Here is a 24372-nt window from a genome sequence, read left to right on the forward strand (position 1 = left end):
AATAAGAATATACAGGCCAATGAACAAGTCAAGTTTAATTGCTTTTGGCTGCTACTGCCTTAGTATAATTTGACCACACTAGTTTTCACATGCTAATCAGTTATATATCCTTGATAAATAAAACTAAGAAAATTACATAATACATATTTAAACAATAGATCCATAAGGGCAATAATGAAAGAAATACTTGGTAGAAAAAAGGTTGGAAACTTCTCTCTCGGGCAGATGTAGCATTCCAAATGCTAGGTGGAAAATGGCTATATCAAAAAATTGCTAGAGTGATGTGCTTTTCTCAGTTTTCAACATATGTGACATCAACATACCTCTTGACTTTCCTATTTAAAACAAAACAAAACAAAAATTTAAAATGCTTGTATTCTTTATAAAATTCCTAAAATAAATCATACCAGAATTATCTAACCAACTCTTTTACTTTCTATAAATTTTAAGGAGAAAAATGTTTAGCATCCTTATTAATGTGTATGTGTGTATATGATTTACTTTTGAACAGTTACAAATTACAGAGGCCATAAAATACTGTAATAGTTCAATAAAAACACCATTTATCTAAATTCATTCCGAAACACTCAAAATATTATTTCCTCTACTGTTTCCGTACCCTTATACCTTATTATCTATAGTATTTTAGAGTACTAAGATTACAAAAGTTTCTGATGTTATAGTTGTTTATAAACCTATTCCATCACTTTGCTACTAAAACTAAGCCTAAAGCGATGTATAATTCTCTAGCTACTGTATCTTAACACAATAATAACTGTCAAATAAATGAATCATTACAATGTCCTATAAATTGTATTACAACAAAGAATGACATCTATTGATTCAAAAAGTAATATCAAATGAACTTTTAAACACATGGGTATTACTAAAATTAGTTGAACATGTGACTAAAATAGAGTAGTAAAAATCTATACATACTTCATTTTTCCTTGATTGTAATGAATCATTTTCTCTACAAGATGAAGACTCACTTAATAACCTAGAAGAAAAGGCAGGAAATAAATCCTTTGCATGTCATCCTAATCCATTTTCTAATAGCCCCAAATTCTTCTCAGAATTAAATTCCAACCACAAAGATTTCTCTTTTTCACTTCAACATATTTTAAATGAAGCAATGTTTTCCCCTCTACACATTTATCATTCTCAATAACAAAATGCTGCACTTTTTTTTTTTGCTCCCCACTCATTGGATGTTCTCGTCTTTAATATTGTTGAGATTGGAGTTACTAAATGGGCTATCCTTTGCCCCTTTTCATCTCATTTTGAGTTCCCGTAACTATTTTATCTAGAAATCTTCTAGAAAAAGGATACCATTCCTCCTTTTCAAAGATGACATCTCGATTCCCAGGCCTTAGTCCATAAATCACTTCTATTTAATTGTCAATTTCTCTCTTTAACTGTAAGGTCCTTCCTCGCTGCCTATAAAAATACTTTAGTTTCTCCAGGCATTTTAGTGAACATTACAATAGTTTTTAGAATACTATCATTAGCAGGGTGGTTAACTTATCCTGGCTTGCTAGAGATCTTCTTAGTTTCAGCATCAAAGTCCCTTGCCATATCCTAGGAAGCCCCCCAGTCCTGGGCAAATCAAAATAGTTGATCATCCCTACCATTATGGAAGTACCAGAAGTTTCTCAAATATATGTTTCTCAAATGTCTTTAATGCCTCACTCCTCACTGCCTGTCAAAGTCAAAAGTCCCTCAGTATAGCACACAACAATCATCATCTGCTGCTTTATTCTTCCTCTGAACTCCAACTCCAACACAGTTTTTAATCTTTTACTCACTGCAACCAGTATTTATTGGCCTTGTGCCAGGCGCTGTGCTACATGTAGGGATTACAGGCAAGAAACTTGAAATCATCATTAGGTCCCCCACATGATGTAATACAGTAATATGCATCTTATGTTTGAGCCCTGCTAGACCACACTACTCTGCTCCATATGTGTGCCAATATGCTTCCCTTGTTCATCTTCTCACAGCTCTTACCTAACCTCCCCACGTCTTGGCCACTGGCCACTGAAAACCCTTTCGTAGCTTACAAATACCACCTCTTCCCTGAGGTCTTACCTGACTCCTTACCCTCACCAGAGATGTTCCTTTTATTTCAGATATTTTGGGACCTTTCTTAAGGTAAATATCACTTTCTACCCTTCATTATGACTGTATTATTCTTTCACATCCCTCATTAGTTGATAAACTCCTTCAAATGCAGGCATTTAGTCTTACTCTCTGTCCCTACAAAGAATATAGAACAATGCCTTGCATACATTTGTAAATGCGTAACATTCAGAAATAATGTAATTAGCGGCGCCTGGGTGTCTCAGTCAGTTAAGCTTCTCTGCCTTAGGCTCAGGTCACGTTCTTGGAGTCCTGGGATTGAGCCCCAAGTCAGGCTCCCTGCTCAGTGGAGAGTCTGCTTCTCCCTCTGCCTGCCACTCCCCCAGCTTGTCCTCTCTCTCTGACAAATAAATATAAATAAAATCTTTCCAAAAAATGGAATTAAATGAAAACTTCTGACAGTCTTTTTTTAAAAACTCAAAAGTTTAAAACAAATTAACACTTTTTCTTCTCACACGGTAAGATAACTCTTTACAGCTAAATACTGAAAACAATAAAAATCTAACAAGTCACGTACAGATTTTCTCTATAGTAGGTAAATCCTATAAAAGGCAGCTGATTTCCCACAAAAGCTTTAGGAATTGGAAAAGTTTCTACATCTCCTTTATCATCTTCGATGTCATCAAAATTGCTGCTGTCTATGTCACTGCTGAGTTCTGGTACTACAGGAGCTGCCGCTGTTAAAAGAAAAGAAATGGATAATTTTCTTCATAATCAAAATACACATTAACCATCCAGATTTTGTTTTATATCAATTACATATTATTAATAATATGTATTAATACCAAACATTATACAGTAATAATATATAATTAATAACATTATGATTTACTATAAAAAATTTTGGTAATATGTTTTACATTCTTTCATTTCAAAAAATTAAAATTTTATTCAAGTATTTTATTACTATATTACAACAGTTTTAAGTATAGATAAATCAATTACACAAGGAGAGTAATATGCTATCATTCTAGGTATACAAACTGCAAGCAACAATAACTTGCACACACATTCTTTAGTCTTTGGCTTTTTAAATTCTTTAAGTTAATATTTCCTACTCTCAAAATGAATTAATGTCAAATACACAAATACACATAAGGTGAAAATGAATTATTATGCTTATCCTAGTATTCACCAAAGTATGGTCTACATAAATATTAATTACTGATTTATTAACTCAAACATATTCAAATTAAGGGGTATTTCCCCCATTCTGAAAATTATTGAGATCCATAAAAAACTGGACAAATTAAGAAATCTGATTATTATAGAAGTATTAAAAAGTATTGCTAATGAATACAAATTAGTTTAAGATACACTGAGGAACATTTAATCATAAACACTGCCACAGAAAAATATGAAATAAATTTAACCAATTTAAAATTGGTTAGCATTAAGTGTATCAAACATGATTAATAATTCAAAAGAGTAATCAATTTCTGAGATTTGAAACATGATGGAATGGAAATATTTCAATTTACTGACTTACTCTCTCTTATGTTATCCCAATTCCATTGATCATTCTTAAAGAAAGGATGCTGTTTGATTTCTTCTACCCCATTTCTCCCAAGTCGTACCTCCCTAAACAATGCAATTAAAGACTGTATTATAAAAAGATTATGAAAAAATGAAAAAAATAAATTCATATCTTGGGTATCAAAATCACAAATGATTTTCAGATATCATTATTAAAAGTTTCTGCTTAGATCTTTCTAAAAAACAAGCAATGCTAATTTTACAATATATGATCTCCCTAGATTAAAAGGACTATAAAGTATAGTAAATGCTATGAAAAGTGAAATGTATTTCCATCTGTAGTTTATATCAAGCAAAAGTACACATGAGACTTTCAAATAAAAATATTCACTTGTGTGTGCCAAAACCGCATGACCAGCTCCAGGATGTAAAATGGACAGTGTTAACTTCAGACACAGAAGACTTATTTGAAGTCCCCCCAATAAAAGTGTTATCTTAAAAGTCTCTTCTGGGGCACCTGGATGGTTCAGTCGGCTGAGCATCATCTGTCTCTTGGTTTGGCTCAGGTCATGATCTCAGGGTCATGAGAATGAACCCAGCATCAGGCTCCATACTCAGGGCAGAGTCCAATTCTCTCTATCCCCACTACTGCTCCTATGTTTTCTCTCTCAAATAAATAATTTTTAAAAGTCTTTAATAAAATATTTATTAAATCTCTTTCAAATAAATTTTTAAAAATCTTTTTAAAAATCTTTAATAAAAAATTCTTTTAAATGTTTTAATTAAGATCTATTCTTAAAAAGAACTATATATTGTTAGAAACTATCTATCTTTACTCTGATAATTGTTATCCCTACATTTATACTAAAATTATCATTCTGAATACAAGAAAAATATTAACAATTTCATTCTCTGAGTTTTCAATGAAGATTTTATAGAAATAAAAAGCATTTTTTACATGCCCTTGGAGCCATATTAAATATAAACAGAAAAACCTATAAACTTTAGAGGGAAGTACTACTAGCCATAATGATGGCATTAAATTCTTTTCCAAATATCTTTTCTCTACCTACAATCATTCTTTAGACTGTACCACCACCCCAATAAATTGCTAAGGCAAATCTTTCATGAATGGTAGGTACTCCTTTTATTAACACGTGCTATGTCCTGTTTTATATTTTACCTTTCAGCACCAATTATGGTCATCCTTATTAATCCATTTAGTCCCAAATCAAACATTATACAGAATTTACTGTTTATCAGCATGGACTGTTTGTTAATCACGTAATTAACAAATCTTATAGTTGATAAACAAAATGATTAACCTCTCTAATGAGAAAAAAATAGCAATAACTTTTCTTGCTTCAAATGGAAAAAAAAATCATGATATTCAGTTTGAGGAGAATAAGGAAAGTAACTGTCATCAATAGAAATATATCCTGCTGTAGCTACTCTACAGGTCAATTCTGCTACACCAACTCAATTTTAAAGTGTGTATCCTAGAATTCCACTTTTAAGACTTTTTCCTACAGAATGTATGCAAGATATAAATGCATGAGAATAGTCAATGTAGTACTGCTTTGACAGCAACTGGCTGATAAACAATATGGTCTGTTAGCATAGCACTTTCGAGCTAGAAATCATAGCACTTTCGAGCTAGAAATGCCCTCATTATCAATCTGACCTGATGCTGTTATTTATGGATAAGTAAAACTTCTCCAAAAAGAAAAATTATTTCCCTAAAATCATAATGCTGGTGAATAAAGTTTGGACTGTGGTGCATAACACCCCCTTATAAAGGTTGGTCCTTTGACAGATTGATTCTTATCACAAATCTGAAAGAACTAAATAGAAAGGCCAAGGAAGAAACTCCAAAGAGTTTCCTATCTTCCCTTTTTGAGGCAGATTTCAGTGTTGTTTACCTATTTTGTTTTAACAAATATAGAATTTCCAAGGCAGATTACTCATATTCAAATGCAAAAAAAAAAAGGGCTGGGAAGGAGGCACTCCCAAGTCAAATACAAATAGTTTTTGAGATTATAACCTGTCAAGTATGTATCTGCACAAAACACTCGTCTCTCAAAAGTTGTACAGTAAGAGTCAGGTGGCTTAATCACTTCAAAGGATAAAATGTGAATAATACAAGTTTTATTTCTCTCAAATGCATTATCTTACCAAGTTCTATTTTTTCTTTGTAGCCATGAAGGTAGGCTTAGAGTTAGATTACAATGGGGTTGCACACCCATAATGACGAGAGTAACCCAACACCAGGCCTACCAGTAGGAAATGGCTAATCCAGAATTAAAAGCAATTTGGATAGAGAGAAAGAGATTTCATATGTAAATAAAAGCTATGCTTTCATTTCTACAAATTTAAAAGTTAAAGGCTCTCTACAAAGAAATTCAATGTATATTACCTATCTGTTAAGAAGGCGCAAATGAGATTCTTCGCATGTTTAGAAATTTCTGCATCTTCAGGGAAACACAGTGAGTTTTTATGATCCATAATTTTGCTATAAGTTCCTACAAGTGAATCTGCATAAAATGGAGTATCCCCTAAAATTCCAAGAAAGAAGACACTGAGTGTAACAGAGAATGCAAATTAAACACTTTTCAACTATTATTTAAATATGTTAGGTTTAAATTTGTCACATGCATGGAAGAACAAGTAATCTATGGGCCAGGAGTCTCAGTCCAAACACATCAGAACATACCAAGAATGTGAATGTATTTAAATTTTAACCATACCAATGAACTATCAACTCTTAAAAGCAAAATAAAATCAATGCTAACTCTAGAATTTGTTGTTGCTTTTACAATGGGAAATGAAATAACTCACTGGATAATTAAATAAAAAGATTACTAATACTAAGTAGGATCAGATAGATCAGAGTCCTCTAATGCTTGAGCTGGATCAATCTCTTTTTTGAGATTACTCTCTAGCTACACGTGGCAATTTAAAATTAAATAAAATAAAAATTTCAGTTCTTTAGTCACACTAGCCACATTTCAAGAGCTCAGTGTGGCCAGTGCCCACCATATGGGACTGTACAGACATAAACCATTTTTATCATGATAAACTGGACAGTAAAGCTCTAAGAGTTAGACCAGACCTATTATTTCACATGTGATTTGCCAAAGATGACACATAGCTAGAATTGAAAATGGCATAAATGGTCTCCCAAATGCAGTGTTCTTGCAAACTAATGGCTAAGATAAAGAGGCAGTGAAATGTAAATAAAGACAGAAAAAGCTGAAGGCACCATCTTGGCCACTACTCCTCTAAAAGCCAAAAGAATTAAAGGCCCTGCCAGTATGACTCAACTATAAGTTACCTTAGTACAAACCAGAATTTCTCAAATCAGACAATCCAAAAATTTCAAAAGGGGTGTTCAGGTAGTTTCTGTTTGTCTTCAAAGAGGGCAAAGGAGTGCTTTGAACTCAAGATTTTTCTAGTGCCATTTTTAACTGCAGTAGAGCTTTTAAATGAAGTCCAGTGCTAACCAACCTGAGCAAGCACCAGATTAGGCTCAGAATACTGTAAATTAGTGTCATTCAAAGTCATTAAATTCAACTCAAGAGTTGGAAACAGTAGCAGGAATTTAAATGGTTCCTTCAAAGGAGCTATGTGACTTTCTCCAAATATTATTATTTTCTAAATTCCTGGAGAGTCTAGGCAAATTATAGACTATATTCTACTTTAAGAAGATTGCAAAAGATATACCTAATGTATCATCAGATTGGGCCAGAGGCGGGGAGAATGGAGCTACCTGGAACACAGCCTGCATATAGAGATGCACTACAAAAATAAAGGCCCAAAACAACGTAGGTCATACTATGTCTTCAGTTTAAGCATAACAAGATCAATACTACATACACAAAATGGTCACCAAGAGAAGGCAATTTATGCCACAAAAACATTCCATGACTAATTATTATTTAAATATACCAGAAAGTTCTGGGTTTTTTTAAAGAAATAATAATAATAATCATACAGATTTTACAGATTTTCCACTACTAATTTTTTTAGGGTCCTCCTCTAGAAAATAAATTCTCCAATTTCTAAAAATAATTTTCAACTTTAAAGTTGTTTCATATAATGTTATTAGCCTTATCACACTTGCCTCAGAAAACAGATTTGGCTATATCTGTCCTCATTCCCAAGCCAGATGATTCAGTCATTGGCTTCCTTAGCCAGAAGATATTTTTGTGACCTCATAACTTAGGAAAGGGAAATCTTAAGAATAAAATCTATTACGTAAAGAAAAGTTTTGAAATACCTGAATCTTTCAAATTTTGATTTGCGCAAAGTAAAAGAAACTGTTAAATTTGCTTCTGAGTTTTTTGATAATGAAATACAATTATAGAATACTTTTACCAATAATCAAATGGTCAAAAACTATGATTTATTTTACTAGAATGAAAACCATATGTAAATGCAAGTAATAAACAGAAGAAATACAGTTGACAAAAGTCAATTATATAATGTAATTACAAAAACTAAAGAATACTTTTAGTTCTCTATTATTGGAACAAATATTAACAGCCTTATACTTAAATATTTACAACAAACACGATTGATCAAGAAAGTCTTAGAGGCCCACAGCACCAGTAAACTTGCTTCCTTTTTTTTTTTTTTTTTTTTTAGTAAACTTGCTTCTTGCTCTAACATTTTCTTCATACAAAAAGGCCTACTGAAGGATTGTTTCCTATCAATATACTTTTATTCCTTTTATATTCCACTAAATTACTGTGCCAGTACAACTTGGCTTTAATTTTCCAGTTAATAATCTGTCATATATGATACAACTAATTCAAAGTTTTAAAAATACCTACTTCTTTCATGGGACACAACTAATTTCCTTATATTCTCAAATTCTTGGTGTAAAACTAATGTTATGAGAGATAGATTTTGAAAAAAGAACTAGTTAAAATATTTACTTACCCACCAGCATCTCAAAAAGGAAAACACCCACCGACCACCAATCACATTCTCGCCCATAGTAACCATCACCCCCTTGTGATTTGAGAACCTCAGGTGAAATATAATCAGGTGTTCCAACTGCTGTATCACAATGCACCATGCCTGTCTGGTAAAAAGCAAAGATAAAGAAAAACAGTTGCATGTAAAAACATACACATATAAATGCAACTAATTCATTTATTACCATATAAACAGTAACTACAAATTGCTACCAAAAGAACTTCATTGCTGATAACTTTGGGAGGACTGGAGATAAGTGTATTACGAAGTGCCTTAAAGTGTCCAGATTACAAGAAATCAGGGATAATTTTTCAACTCTAAAATACAGAAGGCTTCATCAATGGAAGAAGGAAAAAGTGGTAAACTCCACAGGAATTCCAAACAAATCAACATCTTTTGTTTCTTTCTTACACTACTAAGTAGTTGCAAGGGAAGTACAAAATGTGATCTTAAAAGTAGTGATCTGGGGAAAGAATTAGAGAGAAAGGAAAAATTGTTTTCAAAAGAAACTGTAATTGGGCAGCCTGAGTGGCTCAGCAGTTTAGCACCGCCTCCTGCCCAGGGCCTGATCCTGGAGACCCCGGATAGAGTCCCTTGCTGGGCTCCCTGCATGGAGCCTGCTTCTCCCTCTGCCTGTGTCTCTGCCTGTGTCTCTCTCTCTCTGTCTCTCATGAATAAATAAAGAAAATCTTTAAAAAAAAAAAAAGAGGGCAGCCCTGGTGGCGCATCGGTTTAGCGCCGCCTGCAGCCCAGGGCGTGATCCTGGAGACCCGGGATGGAGTCCCACGTCAGGCTCTCTGTATGGTGCCTGCTTCTCCTCTACCTGTGTCTCTGCCTCTCTCTCTCTGTCTCTATGAATAAATAAATAAAATCTTAAAAAAAATAAAAAATAAAAATAAAAAAATAAAGAAATTGTAATTAAGATTACAGAGAGCCTAGTTTGGAGGCTGGATAAACCAACAGTTATTATTTTTTTAATCAAAGATATTTATTTATTTATTCATGAGAGACACAGAGAGAGGCCAGGACATACAAGGAGAAGCAGGTTCCTCGCAGGGAGCCAGATGCAGCTCAATCTTGGGGCTCTATCCCTGGACAGGGATCACACCCTAAGCCAAAGGCAGATAGATGCTCAACCACAGAGTCACCCAGATGTCCCCAAACAGTTATTAAGAAAAAAAAATGTTAACTCTGAAATAATTTTGTGTGTCCCCTACAGTTGAACAAGTAAATATACTGTAGATAATGAGATCCAGATTTCTCACTAACTACAAAAGAAATTACCAAAAAAAGGAAGAAGACTAGAATGAACCCTGTGGTATAGGACAAGAATTAGAAGTATCAGTATGAACTCATGATTTTTAATACCCTATATATACAAACAGGTAAGTACAAAACTAAACATGAACATGTGTGTGCAAATGGACTAGCACATATAGTAGATTCATGATACATGTGTCTGCTGACAAGGCCTAGAAATAATGGTACTTGAGGAGCAATAAGCATATCTAGTGTTCAAATACTGATTTCTAAATACCATTCTTGAATAAAAGAACTCTGGGGGCACCTGGGTGGCTCAGTTGGTTGAGTGTCTGTCTGCCTTTGGCTCAAGTCATGATCTCAGGGTCCTGGGACAGAGTCCTGAAATAGAGCCCTGTGTCAGGCTCCTGCCTTGGGAGGGAGTCTGTTTCTTCCTCTGTTGCCTTCCCACCCTGCCCACTCATGCTCTCTCTCTGTCAAGGAAATAAATAAAAATCTTAAAAAACAAACAAACAAACAAAAAAAACCCTTAAAAAAAAAAAAACCTTTAAAAAAAAATGTTTCTTGGAGAAGTGGCTGATTCCAAAGCTGGGACAGATAAAAATAGAAGACAAGTAAGTCTTCAACAACTTATAGTGTTAAAAAATAAGAAAATGATCCAAAAAGAGGGCATATCTAAAGGTATGCCATGATAAGCAATGGAGCCATGATAAGCAAGCTCTACACTGAGTTTTAAGGTATGAGTAGAAACCTGCCAAGAAAACTGTATTCAACAATATATCTGAAGTCCAAGAATCATGAAATTGATTTCATTGCATAAAAACTACATGTAATTTGAGACCCGTGAACCATATGGCACAAAAGGTCAAATGATAAAGAATGAGGGTGAAACAGAGGGATCATATGACAAGCTAAGGAATTTGAACTTTCCTCAACAGATGACAAATCTACAGAAGGGTTTTAACAGGAGAGCAACATAAAGAGGTAAGCATCTTCAAAAGCTTCCTCATGGGTACTTTAAATGATTAAGATTAAATGTTTATTTGCTAAAATATATCTGGTGTTTTATAAGGGGCAAAATATTATAAACGGAGAGATTCAATGAAAACACAAAACAGGTCAATCATAAATCTTGAGGTTGTCCAAAAGACACTATTCTAAATGCTTCCTGTGAAAGCGGAAAAAAAATTGTAACTGGAATTCTTAATTATCAGAGAAGCATTAGGAGCCTCCGCTTGACTGGACTGCTACCCAGGCAGGAGTCAGTTCATTTTAATGATCAAGGATGCAGGGGCTAGCAGTAGGGGCTCCTTTCTCAAACAGGCATATCCTTCACCTTATAAAAATCTCAGCTAGTGCTAAGTCCTGCTTCTTCTTTGTTCTATCTAAAAAACAGTCCAACTGGTTTATAAGTCCTTGTCCATTTGCACTATACCGTGCCCAAAGCACAAAAAGCTGCCTGTAATTCTAGTTATCTCCTGGGGTAACAATTATTACTTTTATTAGGGCTGTGGTTAAAAAGCTCATAGTTTTTGAATGGTCTTTCCCTATTGCTCCCATAAACCAGTTCTTTTCGATGTATAATTTTGCAGAAAATAGGTTTTTTTTTTTCCAGAAACACAAGTAGAAATGTCTCCATTTTACAACCTGGTGTCACCTGTAGAAGGGTTAGAACATTAACAATTTACCAATTCACTTTAAAAGAAGTACAGCCTCAATTTAATCAAATAGTATACATTAGAATATTAAGGAATAAAACTTTATATTATTTTAAGGTAACCTAAAATAGTAATATAAAATGTGCCCTAAAAGGTGTTAAAGGTGGGGACGCCTGGGTGGCTCAGTAGTTGAGCACCTGTCTTCGGCCCAGGACATGATCCTAGAGTCCCAGGATCAAGTCCCACATCAGGCTCCCTGCATGAAGCCTGTCTCTGTGTCTGTCTGTCTCTCTCTCTCTCTCTGGTCTCTCATGAATAAATAAAATCTTTTTTAAAAAAAAAAAGGTGGTAAGGGTGGCTATGAAATGCATAATGACAAGCAAAGACAAAACTCTATTTACCTAATTAAGCAAGCAATTTTAAATAGCAGTACTTCTAGGCTATCACTGAGACACATTTATATGTAAATATACTACACTGTGACACTCACTCATATCTACATATTTTTTTCAGAAAGAAAAAGAATAGCAGCATTTAGGAAACTAAAATAAAACCACAATTTATTAATGAGAGAACTTACTGACATAAACCAGTACTCTTAATTAAATGTAATAGTAACAAATTATTTTAGTCCTTGTAGGTAATAATTTTTAGTTGTATTTTATTTTTGCATTTATTCACAGCCAGAAGAGCTAAAAAGTAATTTGAGAACTCTGTCTATATTGTAGATAAAGGATTAGGAAACTTTTCTATAAAAGGCCAGGAAATATTTTAGTGATATTTAATAAGTACTTTAGGACTTGTGGGCACATATCTTAAACCATCTTTTAAAAATGGACATTTTCAGTACAGGAGCTATACAAAACCAAGCCACAGGTCAGATCTGGCCCTGCACTCCAGTTTGCTGATCCCTTCTACGATATGCAGATGAATGAGAACAAGACTAGAACATTTCTAACAGCTTTGAGACCATAACAATAATCAAACCAAGGCCAATAATGTGATGAACTTGAAACTTGCAATAGTACTATTCACATTAACAGTTAACATAACAAAATTATAAATTCTATGTACTATAGCTTTTAATTAAAAAAAACCTTTGTTCTTCAACATAGTTGTTCTCATCATTAGTTTTACAGAATAGAGGTCTTGGGTAAAACAACATTTTTTAAACTACAGCATTTCTTTCTTTCTTTCTTTCTTTCTTTCTTTCTTTCTTTCTTTCTTTCAACTTCAGTATTTAAAAAATATATATATTTACATCAAAATTAAGAATTGCTGTTCAAACAGACACAAATGCAAAGCTAACATGAGCATTATCTGTGGAATCACTACTGAGATTATATAAGGAATAACTGCACATCAACAAGTTGGTTTTAAAAAGGTGAAAAGATACACAAGTAATTTATGAGATAAAGGACTAACAATTATATGAAAAAAGTTTGACATCATTAATTATAAAATAAAATTTTAAAAAACTATTACCTTATACCAATGGAATTGGTAAGATTTAGAGAATGAATAATAGGAAAGTTGAGTAAGAACATGGAGAGACACGATCTCTAATGCACTCAACTGTTAACAAGAGGTTATAACATTTACAGCCATTCTGGAGGTCAGTAATACTTTACTTATGTATCTTCTAAGTCAGAAGTCCCACGTATAAGTGTATATTTAGAGAAAACCCTTGTCTGAACACACATGGGACATGTCTGAAGATATTCAACATCAATGTTTAACTACATTCAACACAGTACTCTTGGTAGCAGGTTGCTGATGTGGCCTAGGAATCCAACACAAGGAGGAATAAGTAAAACTACTAGATAAATCCTATGGAACACTGTGATGGAATGAGCTAATTTACATATATCAGAATAGATACAAAACAATGTTGAGTGAAAAGAAGTAAAAAAAAAAAATGACATCTATATTATTATACTATTTCTAATTTATACACATGTACGTTAAATTAATAGCCTGCAAGAGCTTATAGTAAAAACATGACAGTAGCTGTCTATTAGGGAAAGAGAAAATGAGACTGAAATGAAAAGGGGGAAAATATCATAAAATAACTAGATGAAGTCTTTCTGTTGACTACTAATGACAATAAGTGATGAACCAAGCAGGATTATTAGCTGAGCTATATGTACTTGAAAAAATAGCAAATAAAATTATATAAGCCACATTTTACTTTGTCTTATAAAGAGACAATGTAAGAGATTTAAATTGCTAAATTTAGTATTTACTTATATGCTTATAAAATTATTCTAGAAAAACCATATTCTGTCCTGTTCCTCACACTCTATACCCTTTTCTCCCTAACCATCACTACCTACCCTAAAAACATAGTGTGACTTCTCTACATCCTCCCAAAAGTTTTTGATTTAATTAAAATCAGAATACACTCATGGAACCACAGCACATAAACATCACTCATTATGCACAAGAGACATAAAAAAAGTTTAGCATTCTATTAGAAAATTTTTTATACTGTATTTTAATTAAAGATAATTTTTACAAAAAATAAAAAAAAATAAAGATAATTTTTACTACTAACCATTTCACACTGTAGTATGATAAACACCACAAGAGGGAGCTTTAGGGACAAATGCTCTATCTATTAAACACTGACTGATGTATGCAGAACATGGACACAGTGACATATACATGAAGAAGACCAAAGAAGAAAGGAATGTTAAGTTTTACTTGAGCAAACACAGCATACAAACCTAGATACATGAAAACAGCCTATGAACACAGCACAAATTCTAAATAACTAAAAACATTACCAGAGTGATTATTAGATTATAGTGATTATTATTATAGGAGAGTCAGATTAGGATTATCAGGAAGAACTTTCCAAATGAGGTAAAATCTGAGCTGAGCTTGGAAGAATACAGAATGCTGATGAAGACAGTATGATTTATAAAAGCGTCACATGGGTGACATGAATAAGAGGTAAAGAGAAAAGAAAATCAACTTAATTAAAAATAAACATCTTAATAAGATATAAAACAAGACAAAATCAGAGAGGGAGACAAATCATAAGAGACTCAATCACAGGAAACAAACTGAGGGTCACTGGAGAGGAGGAGGGTTGGGGGATGGGGTCACTGGGTGATGGGACGTTAAGGAGGGCACGTGATATGATGAGCACCAGGTGTTGTATTAGACTGATGAATCACTAACCTCTATCTCTGAAACCACTAATACATTATATGTTAATTAATTGAATGTAAATAAAAAATTTTTTACAAAGTTAAAAAAAAAGGTATTTTTGTTAAGAAATATGATTAGATATATAAGCACACTGGAAGGTTATAAAAACCACACAAAAAATATCTAGTTTGCTGTCAACATAATTAACACTTAGAGTCTGATACATGTAAGTTACCCTCCAGATCCAACAGGGAAACAAAAAAATAAAAATAAAAAAATAAAAATAAAATTATTCTCCCCATCAGGAATTACTGCCAGAAATTATATATAGTATACTTACAGAGAAAAAGGTGAGATATAAATTTTGAAACAAAAATAAATCAACATCATAATTGGCTGTGAGGTTAAAACTACTGAATCTATTAATTATAATGTGAATTGTTCAACAGGTAAAGTACACAATAGATGATGGCCTTAAATTTACTCGATATGGTTGATGCAGATAGGGTTGGTAGCAGACAGTATAACATAAACTTCTTACCTCATTTTTTTAAAGGAAAAATACAGAAATAATGGTGATGGACATAATATTCATGTACCTTTAATTCATATTTTGTGTCCTATTCTTCACCTGGATCATTTTGCACATGAGCTAGTTTTAATTGATAGCAATTACTTGTCACCATTCTATGGGGAGATATCTAAGTTATCTGTATCCGTATGTCCCTTATATTTGCCAAATCTAGTACTATATAAGAAATAAAGCACTCTGTAGCTAGATGAATGATCAGTAAAAAAAAAAAAAAAGTTTTATTTTGTTTAAGTCACTACACAGCAAAACTAAATTTATCTTTGTTTAAAACTATAAAGTCGAGATTTGAAGTTTCTTTTATTTTTGTTTTTAAAAACTAGCTTTTTTTTTTGTACTTATTACTTACTTCATCCATCTTCATACATGTGCCAAAATCTGCTAACTTTAGATGTCCATGTTTATCCAAGAGCATGTTGTCAGGCTTTACATCTCTGTGAATTAAGCCCATGGAGTGTATGGCATCCAGAGCAAGAACAACTTCAGCAGTATAGAATTTGGCCCATTTTTCAGGCACGTCATAGTTACTCATAAGGTTTACAAGATCTCCACCAGGCATGTACTCCATTACCATGTACAGATACTTATCATCTTGAAAAGCACAAAAGAGCTGTAAAACAAAACAAGAAGAGAAAAAAAAAGTTTTTAGGAAAGAAAGAAAATCTAAAGTTTAAATGGGACAAAATCCAAAACAATTATTACTATTGAAAAATACAAGGTATTTTACAACCAAAAGAATTTTGGTTGAATTTTATGAAATCTTTGATTTTAGATTTGGACATCTCTAATGGAAAACAGGTATGAGACAAAACTTTTTATATGGTTACTTCTGCATGCTGACAAAATATACATAAATGAATCATTTTCTTTCTTAGAAAACACAAGAATCTATTTAAATAGAGATATTTTAAAAGAGAAACAGAACGAGGGACATAAAAGGTGAAAGAATGACAGAAGAATTCATAGTTTAAAAAAAAAAAACAGCTTTCTGAAAACAAAGCAAGCTACTCCACGTAATTTACAAAGAAGAAAGCTGAAGAGGCAGGAGCAGTTGAGAAAAATTTCAATGATACCACATTCAATGGCTGTAAGCACAGGGAGTAAGCACCAGAGCACTGTACAAGAGTGAGTCCCTGGTGAACACATCTACAACAGGGCCTGTTCCTCTCCTATCCCCTATCATCTTGTTAATAAGCAGCAGGGGGCAATGCTACTGGCACCCAGACTAAAGCAGTGACATTGGGACCAGAGAAATCACACCAAGCTAAATTGCTACTGACACCCCCCCCCCCCAGATACATAGGAACCACAAATTTATAAGTTATTTGTACATTCCCAACATATCCCAAACCACACCCTTGAAGCAAGCAATGCAAACAGGAAAGGTTTCTACAAACTCATAGGGAAAACAGAACAAAACCAAGAACTTACACTTAAATAAAAAGAATCCCTACAAATCAGTTATTTTAAATCAACAGATGAAGAATTAAGCAGGTATTTCACAAAAAAAAAAGATATTCAAAGATGAAAAGGTATGAAATGTCATTAGAGAAAGATGAATTTAAACTACTCTGAGACACCAATCTGCATGCACAAAAATGACCAAAAATTTTAAAACTGATAATACCAAGTGCTGACAAGGACAAAGGGAACTTATAAACTAAACTTCTATAACCACATTGAAAAAGAAGCTGTCACCACCTACTGAGATTGATTTAAGTACCCCAAAATGCCATTCCTAGGAATAAACCCAACAGAAATAAGTACAAGAACACTTACATTACTTGTAACAAAATTTTGAAATATACCAACAAATTATGGTAAATACATATAATGGAATAAAACACAGCAATGAAATTATTAAATTGTAGCAATGTAGATCACTCATGCCAATATAATGTTGAACAAAAAAGCTAGATACAAAAGAAGAGAGATATTCAGTGATACCGCATATAAAGTTCAATAAGAAAAAAAAAAAATTCAATAAGCAGGAAAACTATAGGCCCTGAGTGCTGATTTAGGTGGTACACTCGAAAGAAAAGCAAGGAAATGATTACCAATAAAGGCAGAAGAGTGGCTATTCTGGGAGGAATACATGAATGCAGTGATTGGGAAAGAGTACAAGAGAACCTCTGGACTTATTATGGCAATGTTTATTTTTTGACCTGGGTAGTGAATACATGGGTGTTTGCTTTGTGATAAATCTTTCTGCACCTGTTTTAAGTATTTATGTGTATATCATAAATAAAATCATTTTTTTAAAAAAGCATGATAAAATTAAAGCAGAACTCAAGAAGGAAATTTATAACTTCAAATGCATTTATAGGTATCTCTCTTTATCCTTTCACTATCCAATATTTAAAAAGATACTTGCATTGGAAAATTAAGACAATAAAAATTAGGCACATAAAGAAACTAGAAAAGAACAATATAAACCCACGAAAACAGAGCTAAGAAATTTTTTTAAAAGAAGAAAATAAAAAAATAAAATAAAATAAATAAAATAAAATAAAAAAAGAAGAAAATAATTAAAAAGCAAAAAAATGTGTTATTTTGTAAATAAAACAAAAAAATCTTAACACTAAAAAATTTACATAGACTCAACAGATAAATAAAAACTTGAATTAGTCAAAAATCAAGTGGGAAAATAAGAGGTTGACAGAGGATCTAATCAGGAAAGAAATGGAGGGATTGAGTACAGTAAAACAATACACTGAGTTTTAGGACAGCAGCTATCTTTCAGAAGAAAAAAAGGGAGAAAAGACTGGGTAGGAGTACATCAAGTATTTCAAGGATTCTCGTAATGTTTTCAAAATTAAAAGATTAAAATTAACAATGGAAAAATGTTAAAATTTGCTAAATGTATGTAAGACAACGTTTCCAGATGGCTTATTTATTAGGCAAGCAAGAACAGATATTTACCAATGGTGAATTTAGTTGTGTTTGATTGCATCAGCTGAAGAAATTCGTCTAGAGAAAACTCAACGCAAGACTGTCTTTCAAAAACAGCTGCTCAAAGAGTTGAGGACACTGGTGGCAATATCAGTAGTCAATTTCAAAACAAGGCGAATGATTTTCAGTGGTTTTCCTCGGCTCTTGATGAGCCAACAGATGTTACTAATACCATGCAGTCATTACCCGTTATTGGAGAAGTAAGTGCCAAGCTTGATGTGAGTAAAGAATTAGCCTCTATAAACAGTCTGCACAGATGAACTACAGGCAAAAACAGTTTCAAAGAAGTTGAGAAAACACTAATTGAGTACAACCTAAGCTAGAATTTGGTAAGGTGTGTTTACAAACGATGGTGGTAAAAATATATGTGGAACAGAAAAAGGCTTCACTGGATTAATCTACAAAGCTTGTGAAAATGTGTGATACTTCAAATCTGTTTATTCTCTGTAATACCGATCAATAAGTACTCAGTGGAAAATATATTTGAATCTCTCGTGTAATAAATAAATGAGCAGTATTAATGGTTGCTATTTGCTCTTGTGGACTTAACAACTATCATTATCTGTTCTGTGAATTTTTTGTCAGAAATAGATGCTGAATATCCTCACTCTACCACACAGCAGTTCAGTGGCTTGGCACTGGTAAAATTTCATTGCAATCTTAGAGCTGAGACTGAAATCTGTCCGATCAAGACCACTCTCAACTACTACTATGGAACACTGAAAGGCTTTCTAAATTAGTTTTAGAAGCAGGCTTGATAACTTTCTTAATTAACGTTTCTTAATTAATACAACCTAAAATGACAAGGTAAATAGCACTTATATGCAAAACTTACATTTTTTAAAAATTTATTTATTTATTTTAGAGAGAGAGTAGGTGCAAGCAAAAGAGGAAAGAGCAGAGGGAGAAGGAGAGAGAACACCAAGCAGACTCCCCACTAAACATGGAGCTGGAGGCAGGGCTCAATCCTACCATCCTGAGATCATGACTAGGCCAAAACCTAGAGTCAACACCTAACTGACTGAGCCAAGGCACCCCATAAAATTTAAAATTTTTAATTTAAATTTTTAATGACAACATCAAACATCAAACTTTTTATGCTTTCCATGCTATCAAAATCAGAAGTGAGATTTCCACTTCTATACAAATTGGCAATGGATGTATTTTCTGAGCTCAAACTACAGTCCCACAGTTCCAACAGCATTTTTCTGACCTGAATGTAAGTGTAAAGCAAATATCCATGTTTCAAAAATCCATTAAACTCTGCCATTGAGGGGGTCTAGTTAAGAGTCTGCCTTTGGCTCAGGTTATGATCCCAGGGTCCTGGGATCAAGCCCTGAGTCAGGCTCTCTGCTCAGCAGGGAGTCTGCGTCTCCCTCTCCTCCTGCGGGGGGTGGGGGGGGGGAGGAAGGAAAGAAGGAAGGAAGGGAGGGAGGGAGGGAGGGAGACAGACAGACAGACATCCGTGAAAAGACTGGCCCCCTACCAAATACCAAAATATATGAAAAACTACAGAAATTTAAACAATGTTATTTTAGTGCAGGAAGAAATAACAAATCAAATTAATAGAACAGAGTTAAAAGAAATTCATGTGTATATGGTAAATTAGTATATGATATAAAGAACATTTCATTTACTTCATGGGAAAAAGACAGGCTTTTCTATAAACAGCATTGGGAAAAATGGCTGCCTATTTGGGAAAAACAAATCTTACTTCATATAAAAATATAAGTTCCTAGTGACTCAGACTCCTGCCCCTCCCAAAATTAAAATATAAAAAAGTGTAAGTATAAAAGAATGTTTTCATAATACTGGGCTAGGGAAGGTATTCCCCAGCAAGAATCAAAATATAGTATAAATAGAATTGATTAGATCTATATTTAAAAACTCAGTAAGGAACAAATAACAGTCCAAGAGAATAGATTTCCAACATATGTAACACAGGATTAATATACAAGGTCTATCAGTATTCTAATAAATAAATTTTTAAAAAGCAACACATAGAAAAATGGGATAAGCAATGAAAGAATACAAATTACTAACAAGCATATGAAATGTCCTGAACCTCAGAATTAACCAAGAAAATGCAACCTAGCACAGTAACATCTTTTTTACTTGAGGATGCAACCAACAAAAATTTTAAATAACTACAATATCCAGTATCGGCTAAAAATGTAGTGAAATAAAAATGATAAACAATTAGAGTAATATAGACTTGTTAAAATCTTTTTTCTACACAGCAATTTGGCACTATCAAAATGTCAAATGTGCACACTATATGACCTAGCAGCTTCAATGCTAGGAATCTATTCTAAGGAAATATTCACATGCGTATAAAAGATGAACCTAAAGCACAATTAATCCACCATGTCAAGGACAGAAAATGTACAAGATTGGTCTGGAACATCCCATTATATCAGAGAGTAAGTATCAAAGGCTGCTACATCTATGTCCAAAGGACTCAGGAACCAACCTGAACAGGATGTCATTTGCCAAAGGTGTCACAATTTGAGCATCAATAATATACTCAAAGGACTAAAACACATCAAATAGGTTTCAAGTCTGTTAAGTTCAACTGGTAACTCCCCCCAAAACTGTTCACCTTTAAGGATAAAAGGAAATTAATTCCTTACTTTGAAAACTAGTAAACACACGGAAAGAATAAAGTATTTATCCTGTCCCTCTGTGAATTGTACTACTGGGTAACCAAATAGTAAATGGGGAATATTTTCTTTATAGAATTATTCCAGTCACTATAATAAAAAAGGATGGCTCAGGGTTAGGGTGTAAGGATTGGAATATCACCATTTTTAAAATCCCTAATAAATTAATGGACCTGGGATTTATGCACAAATAGCTAGTAAAATAACAGAGAATTAAGCAGACATTAGCTTCCTAATAGAACAAAACACTATCCTTGAAGTTGTCCTGACACTCTCCCAAAAATCACACGTGATTCTGATCCTGTATCTCCAGTTAGCAACTCAAAAAATACAAACAAGAGAGGAACACGTTAAACTACACAAGGATGTAATCAGCAAAAACCAGGTTTCTTCAACAAATAAACTCATAAAAAAATTAAAAAAATAAAAAATAAAAAAAAAAAACAAACTCATGAGACAAAAAGGAAAACAGGAAGGAAACTAGATTGAGAGGATTAAAGAAGATACCTAAACTTAAATTTTAAAAAAGCTAAAAGTAGGGATGCGTGGGTGGCTCATGGGCTGAGCTCCTGCCTTTGGCTCAGGACGTGGTCCCAGAGTTCTGGGATGGAGTCCGCCATCAGGCTCCCTGTGGGGAGCCTGCTTCTCCCTCTGCCTATGTCTCTCTCTGTGTCTCTCTCATAAATAAACTCTTTACCAAAAAAAAAAAAAAAAAAAAAAAATCTAAAAGTAAACTGGAAGTATTCAAGGGTACACACCAACTTGGGTATGTGAAACTGTACAGAAAAGTAAGGAGGTGTTCACCATGAAAGTATGGACATTAGAAAAACAGGCAACACAGCAAACTGAATATAACAGATGGCTTTAAAAAAAAGTCTTCTCTATCAGCAAATAAGTTTTTTAAATACGCCAACATTCATCTATGGAATTCAAATCACACTAAGAATGTATCTTATGTGTCAAATACGATAGGTCAAAGATTTATGTTGTATCATAATTTATGTAAGAAAGGTAAGAGCCATCTCCAAAAAGAGTGCTGTAACAAAGTATGAGGGCCTTCATCCGTTTAAATATTGAACAGTAATAAAAAAAATAAGCACTGAGATTTGGTAAACTGTTAGGAATAATCTACCAAAATTGATTACAGGCATATCCTATAACCCATTAATTTCACTGCAAGGTACAGATCCCTAACACAAATGTGTGAACATATGTACCAAAATCCATGTGAAAGAATTCATAGCAGCATTATTCACAATAGCCAAAAAACAGAAACAACCTAGGTGTCTATTAATTGATGAACAAATAAAATGTGGGATATCTATACAACAGACGATTATTCAGCCATAAAAAGAAATGAAGGGCTGATACATGCTATACCATGAATGAATACTGAAAACATTATGCTAAATGAAAAAAGATATCACAAAAGATCACATATTGTATGATCCCATTTACACGAAATACCCTTAATAGGCAAATCCACATACACAGAAAGCAGATTAGTGGTTGCCAGGAGTTGAAGACAGGGAGGATTAGAGAATAAATGCCAATTGATTCTGGGTTTCTTTTTTGAGGCACCAAAATGTTCTATAAATATATTGAAGCTTTAAAAATATACTAATATAAATACAGTAAAACTCTATAAATATATTGAAAAATCACTAAATTAAATCAATAAATAGAAAGAAGTCAGTCATTTTGACAAGTTTCCCCACAAAGTTATACATTTCAAACATACAAATACAATGATGGTGCATGGAATACCCTTTACCATAGAGATAAACAAATGAAAGCCAGAATTATAATGTTATTTTTTCAATTTACAAGGTTTCACTGTTGACAGGCTTCCAAAGATCCATTAACTCTTTATCTCAATGAACTCTTTATAAAGGTCCACTTAGCTGAATTAAAGATCAAATACATCAGTGTATGAAACGATAAACTAGAAAAGGCAATGATTCTTTACTATGAAAGCAATTTAAAGCTAAAAGTGGAATAATTTATTACCACCATTCCTTAATTAAATTATCATGATATATAATTTGCTACAAAAACTTTAGTTTTAGCTACACATATCAGAACTCTTATTCACTAGCAACAATAAAAAAAATTAAGTAGAGAGAAAGCACTGGGGCTCAACATCATTAAAAAAGTAATAATGAGCTTTTAAATTACATAGTCATCTATGTGGCAAATTTTTTACCTGCAAATTGCCTTCCACAAGCAAGATTATCAAACCCTCAAATCATTTAAGGTAACATTCTGAACATGCATTGGTACATCTCTAATCTTAGGATATTTGTTCAAAAATGTGTGCAGAATTAGGTATTAGTATAAATACACCTTCAGAGAAGCAAAGTTAATGAGGAGTATAATTGAAAGGGACATAAGATACAACCATAAATTCCTTACTTTACAGTCAAGAGGCTGAATTAGGAAGCACAATACTGTCTTATAGGTAATATATAAATGACTATGGGAAAATTTTCAAAATTTTTATTGTAGGAAGTTTTGGGTTTTTTGAGACAGGCTTATTATTGTTCCTATTATGTAAATCACAAGAGAGTGTAGGCAGGGAATAGCAGCATACTGGTAACCAAATTGTTCATAAAGGAATTCTTTAAAAGTTGCAAATACTTGCTTTCATACACCATTTAAGTATTACATGTCATGTCTATATGACATACTATTTAGGAACATTAAACAAGTATATTGAATCCGAGCTTAGTAAAAATGACTGCATTGTTACTATGTGAGTTATAGGACTTTAAGTATAAAAAATCATATTTTATGAATGATAAACACAATAAAGGGAAATAAACTGAGCACTGGGTGTTGTTATACTATATGGTGGCAAACTGAATTTTAATTAAAAAAAAGGGGGGAAATAAATTTGTAAAGGTCTGTGTGCTTACCTGAACCACCCAGGGACTGTTGGCAAAGGCCATAATATCTCTCTCTTCCCAGAAAAAAGCAGAATCTGATCTTTTTATCATTTCAAACTTACTAAGAAGCTTCATAGCATACACCTTCTGTGATGCTTTATGACGAACCTGTAGATTTTTTTAAAACATGAAAATAATTTTGTGAGAGAAAGGTAAACAATGGATCATACTATATTCTATTATTAAGATTTTAGTTATTAAAAAAAAGATTTTAGTTATAAAACAAAATGATGTTTAGCTGACAAAAAGTAAAAGCATAACATTTTTAATGGGAAAAAAATGAGAAAATTCCCAACAGCCTAAATATTTCATGAAATACACAATACCTTTAAATGCTAGGTTCCATGAATTCATAAAGCTTCATTCCTTTATGGTAATTAAGCTACCCAATTTTAAGAACAGATACAGTTAAATGAGAAACTTTCAAGGTATGTACATGTATTGCTCACTATCTGAACAGAAGAACCTAGCAAATTCACATATCAAGGGACATTTGTGATTTTGTTAAGTCATCTTTATTTCTTTCAAAGTATCTTATTTAA

The 24372-nt window shown here is 33.0% G+C and overlaps 1 protein-coding gene across 15 annotated transcripts in view; it reads right to left on the reverse strand.

The window, feature by feature from the left end:
* Nucleotides 1–24372, reverse strand: part of ROCK2 (Rho associated coiled-coil containing protein kinase 2) — a 141499-nt gene that overhangs the window by 38470 nt on the left and 78657 nt on the right. For 12 of the 15 annotated variants that reach the window (XR_005372093.1, XR_005372099.1, XR_005372098.1 and 9 more), the window contains exons 4-12: nucleotides 23801–23938; nucleotides 15617–15877; nucleotides 8563–8707; nucleotides 7342–7416; nucleotides 6035–6173; nucleotides 3632–3723; nucleotides 2660–2819; nucleotides 940–1000; nucleotides 324–335 (exon numbers count right to left, since the gene is read on the reverse strand). Coding sequence is in view for 8 of the 15 variants with exons in the window: in XM_038560783.1 (XP_038416711.1) it covers nucleotides 324–335; nucleotides 940–1000; nucleotides 2660–2819; nucleotides 3632–3723; nucleotides 6035–6173; nucleotides 7342–7416; nucleotides 8563–8707; nucleotides 15617–15877; nucleotides 23801–23938 (1083 nt within the window). In the remaining 7 variants the exon portion in view is untranslated. The remainder of the gene's footprint in view (nucleotides 1–323; nucleotides 336–939; nucleotides 1001–2659; nucleotides 2820–3631; nucleotides 3724–6034; nucleotides 6174–7341; nucleotides 7417–8562; nucleotides 8708–15616; nucleotides 15878–23800; nucleotides 23939–24372) is intronic. The other 3 variants (XM_038560784.1, XM_038560781.1, XM_038560779.1) reach the window with 2 other exon arrangements.

Source organism: Canis lupus, chromosome 17 (genome assembly GCF_011100685.1).
Source record: "Canis lupus familiaris isolate Mischka breed German Shepherd chromosome 17, alternate assembly UU_Cfam_GSD_1.0, whole genome shotgun sequence".
NCBI lineage: Eukaryota > Metazoa > Chordata > Mammalia > Carnivora > Canidae > Canis > Canis lupus.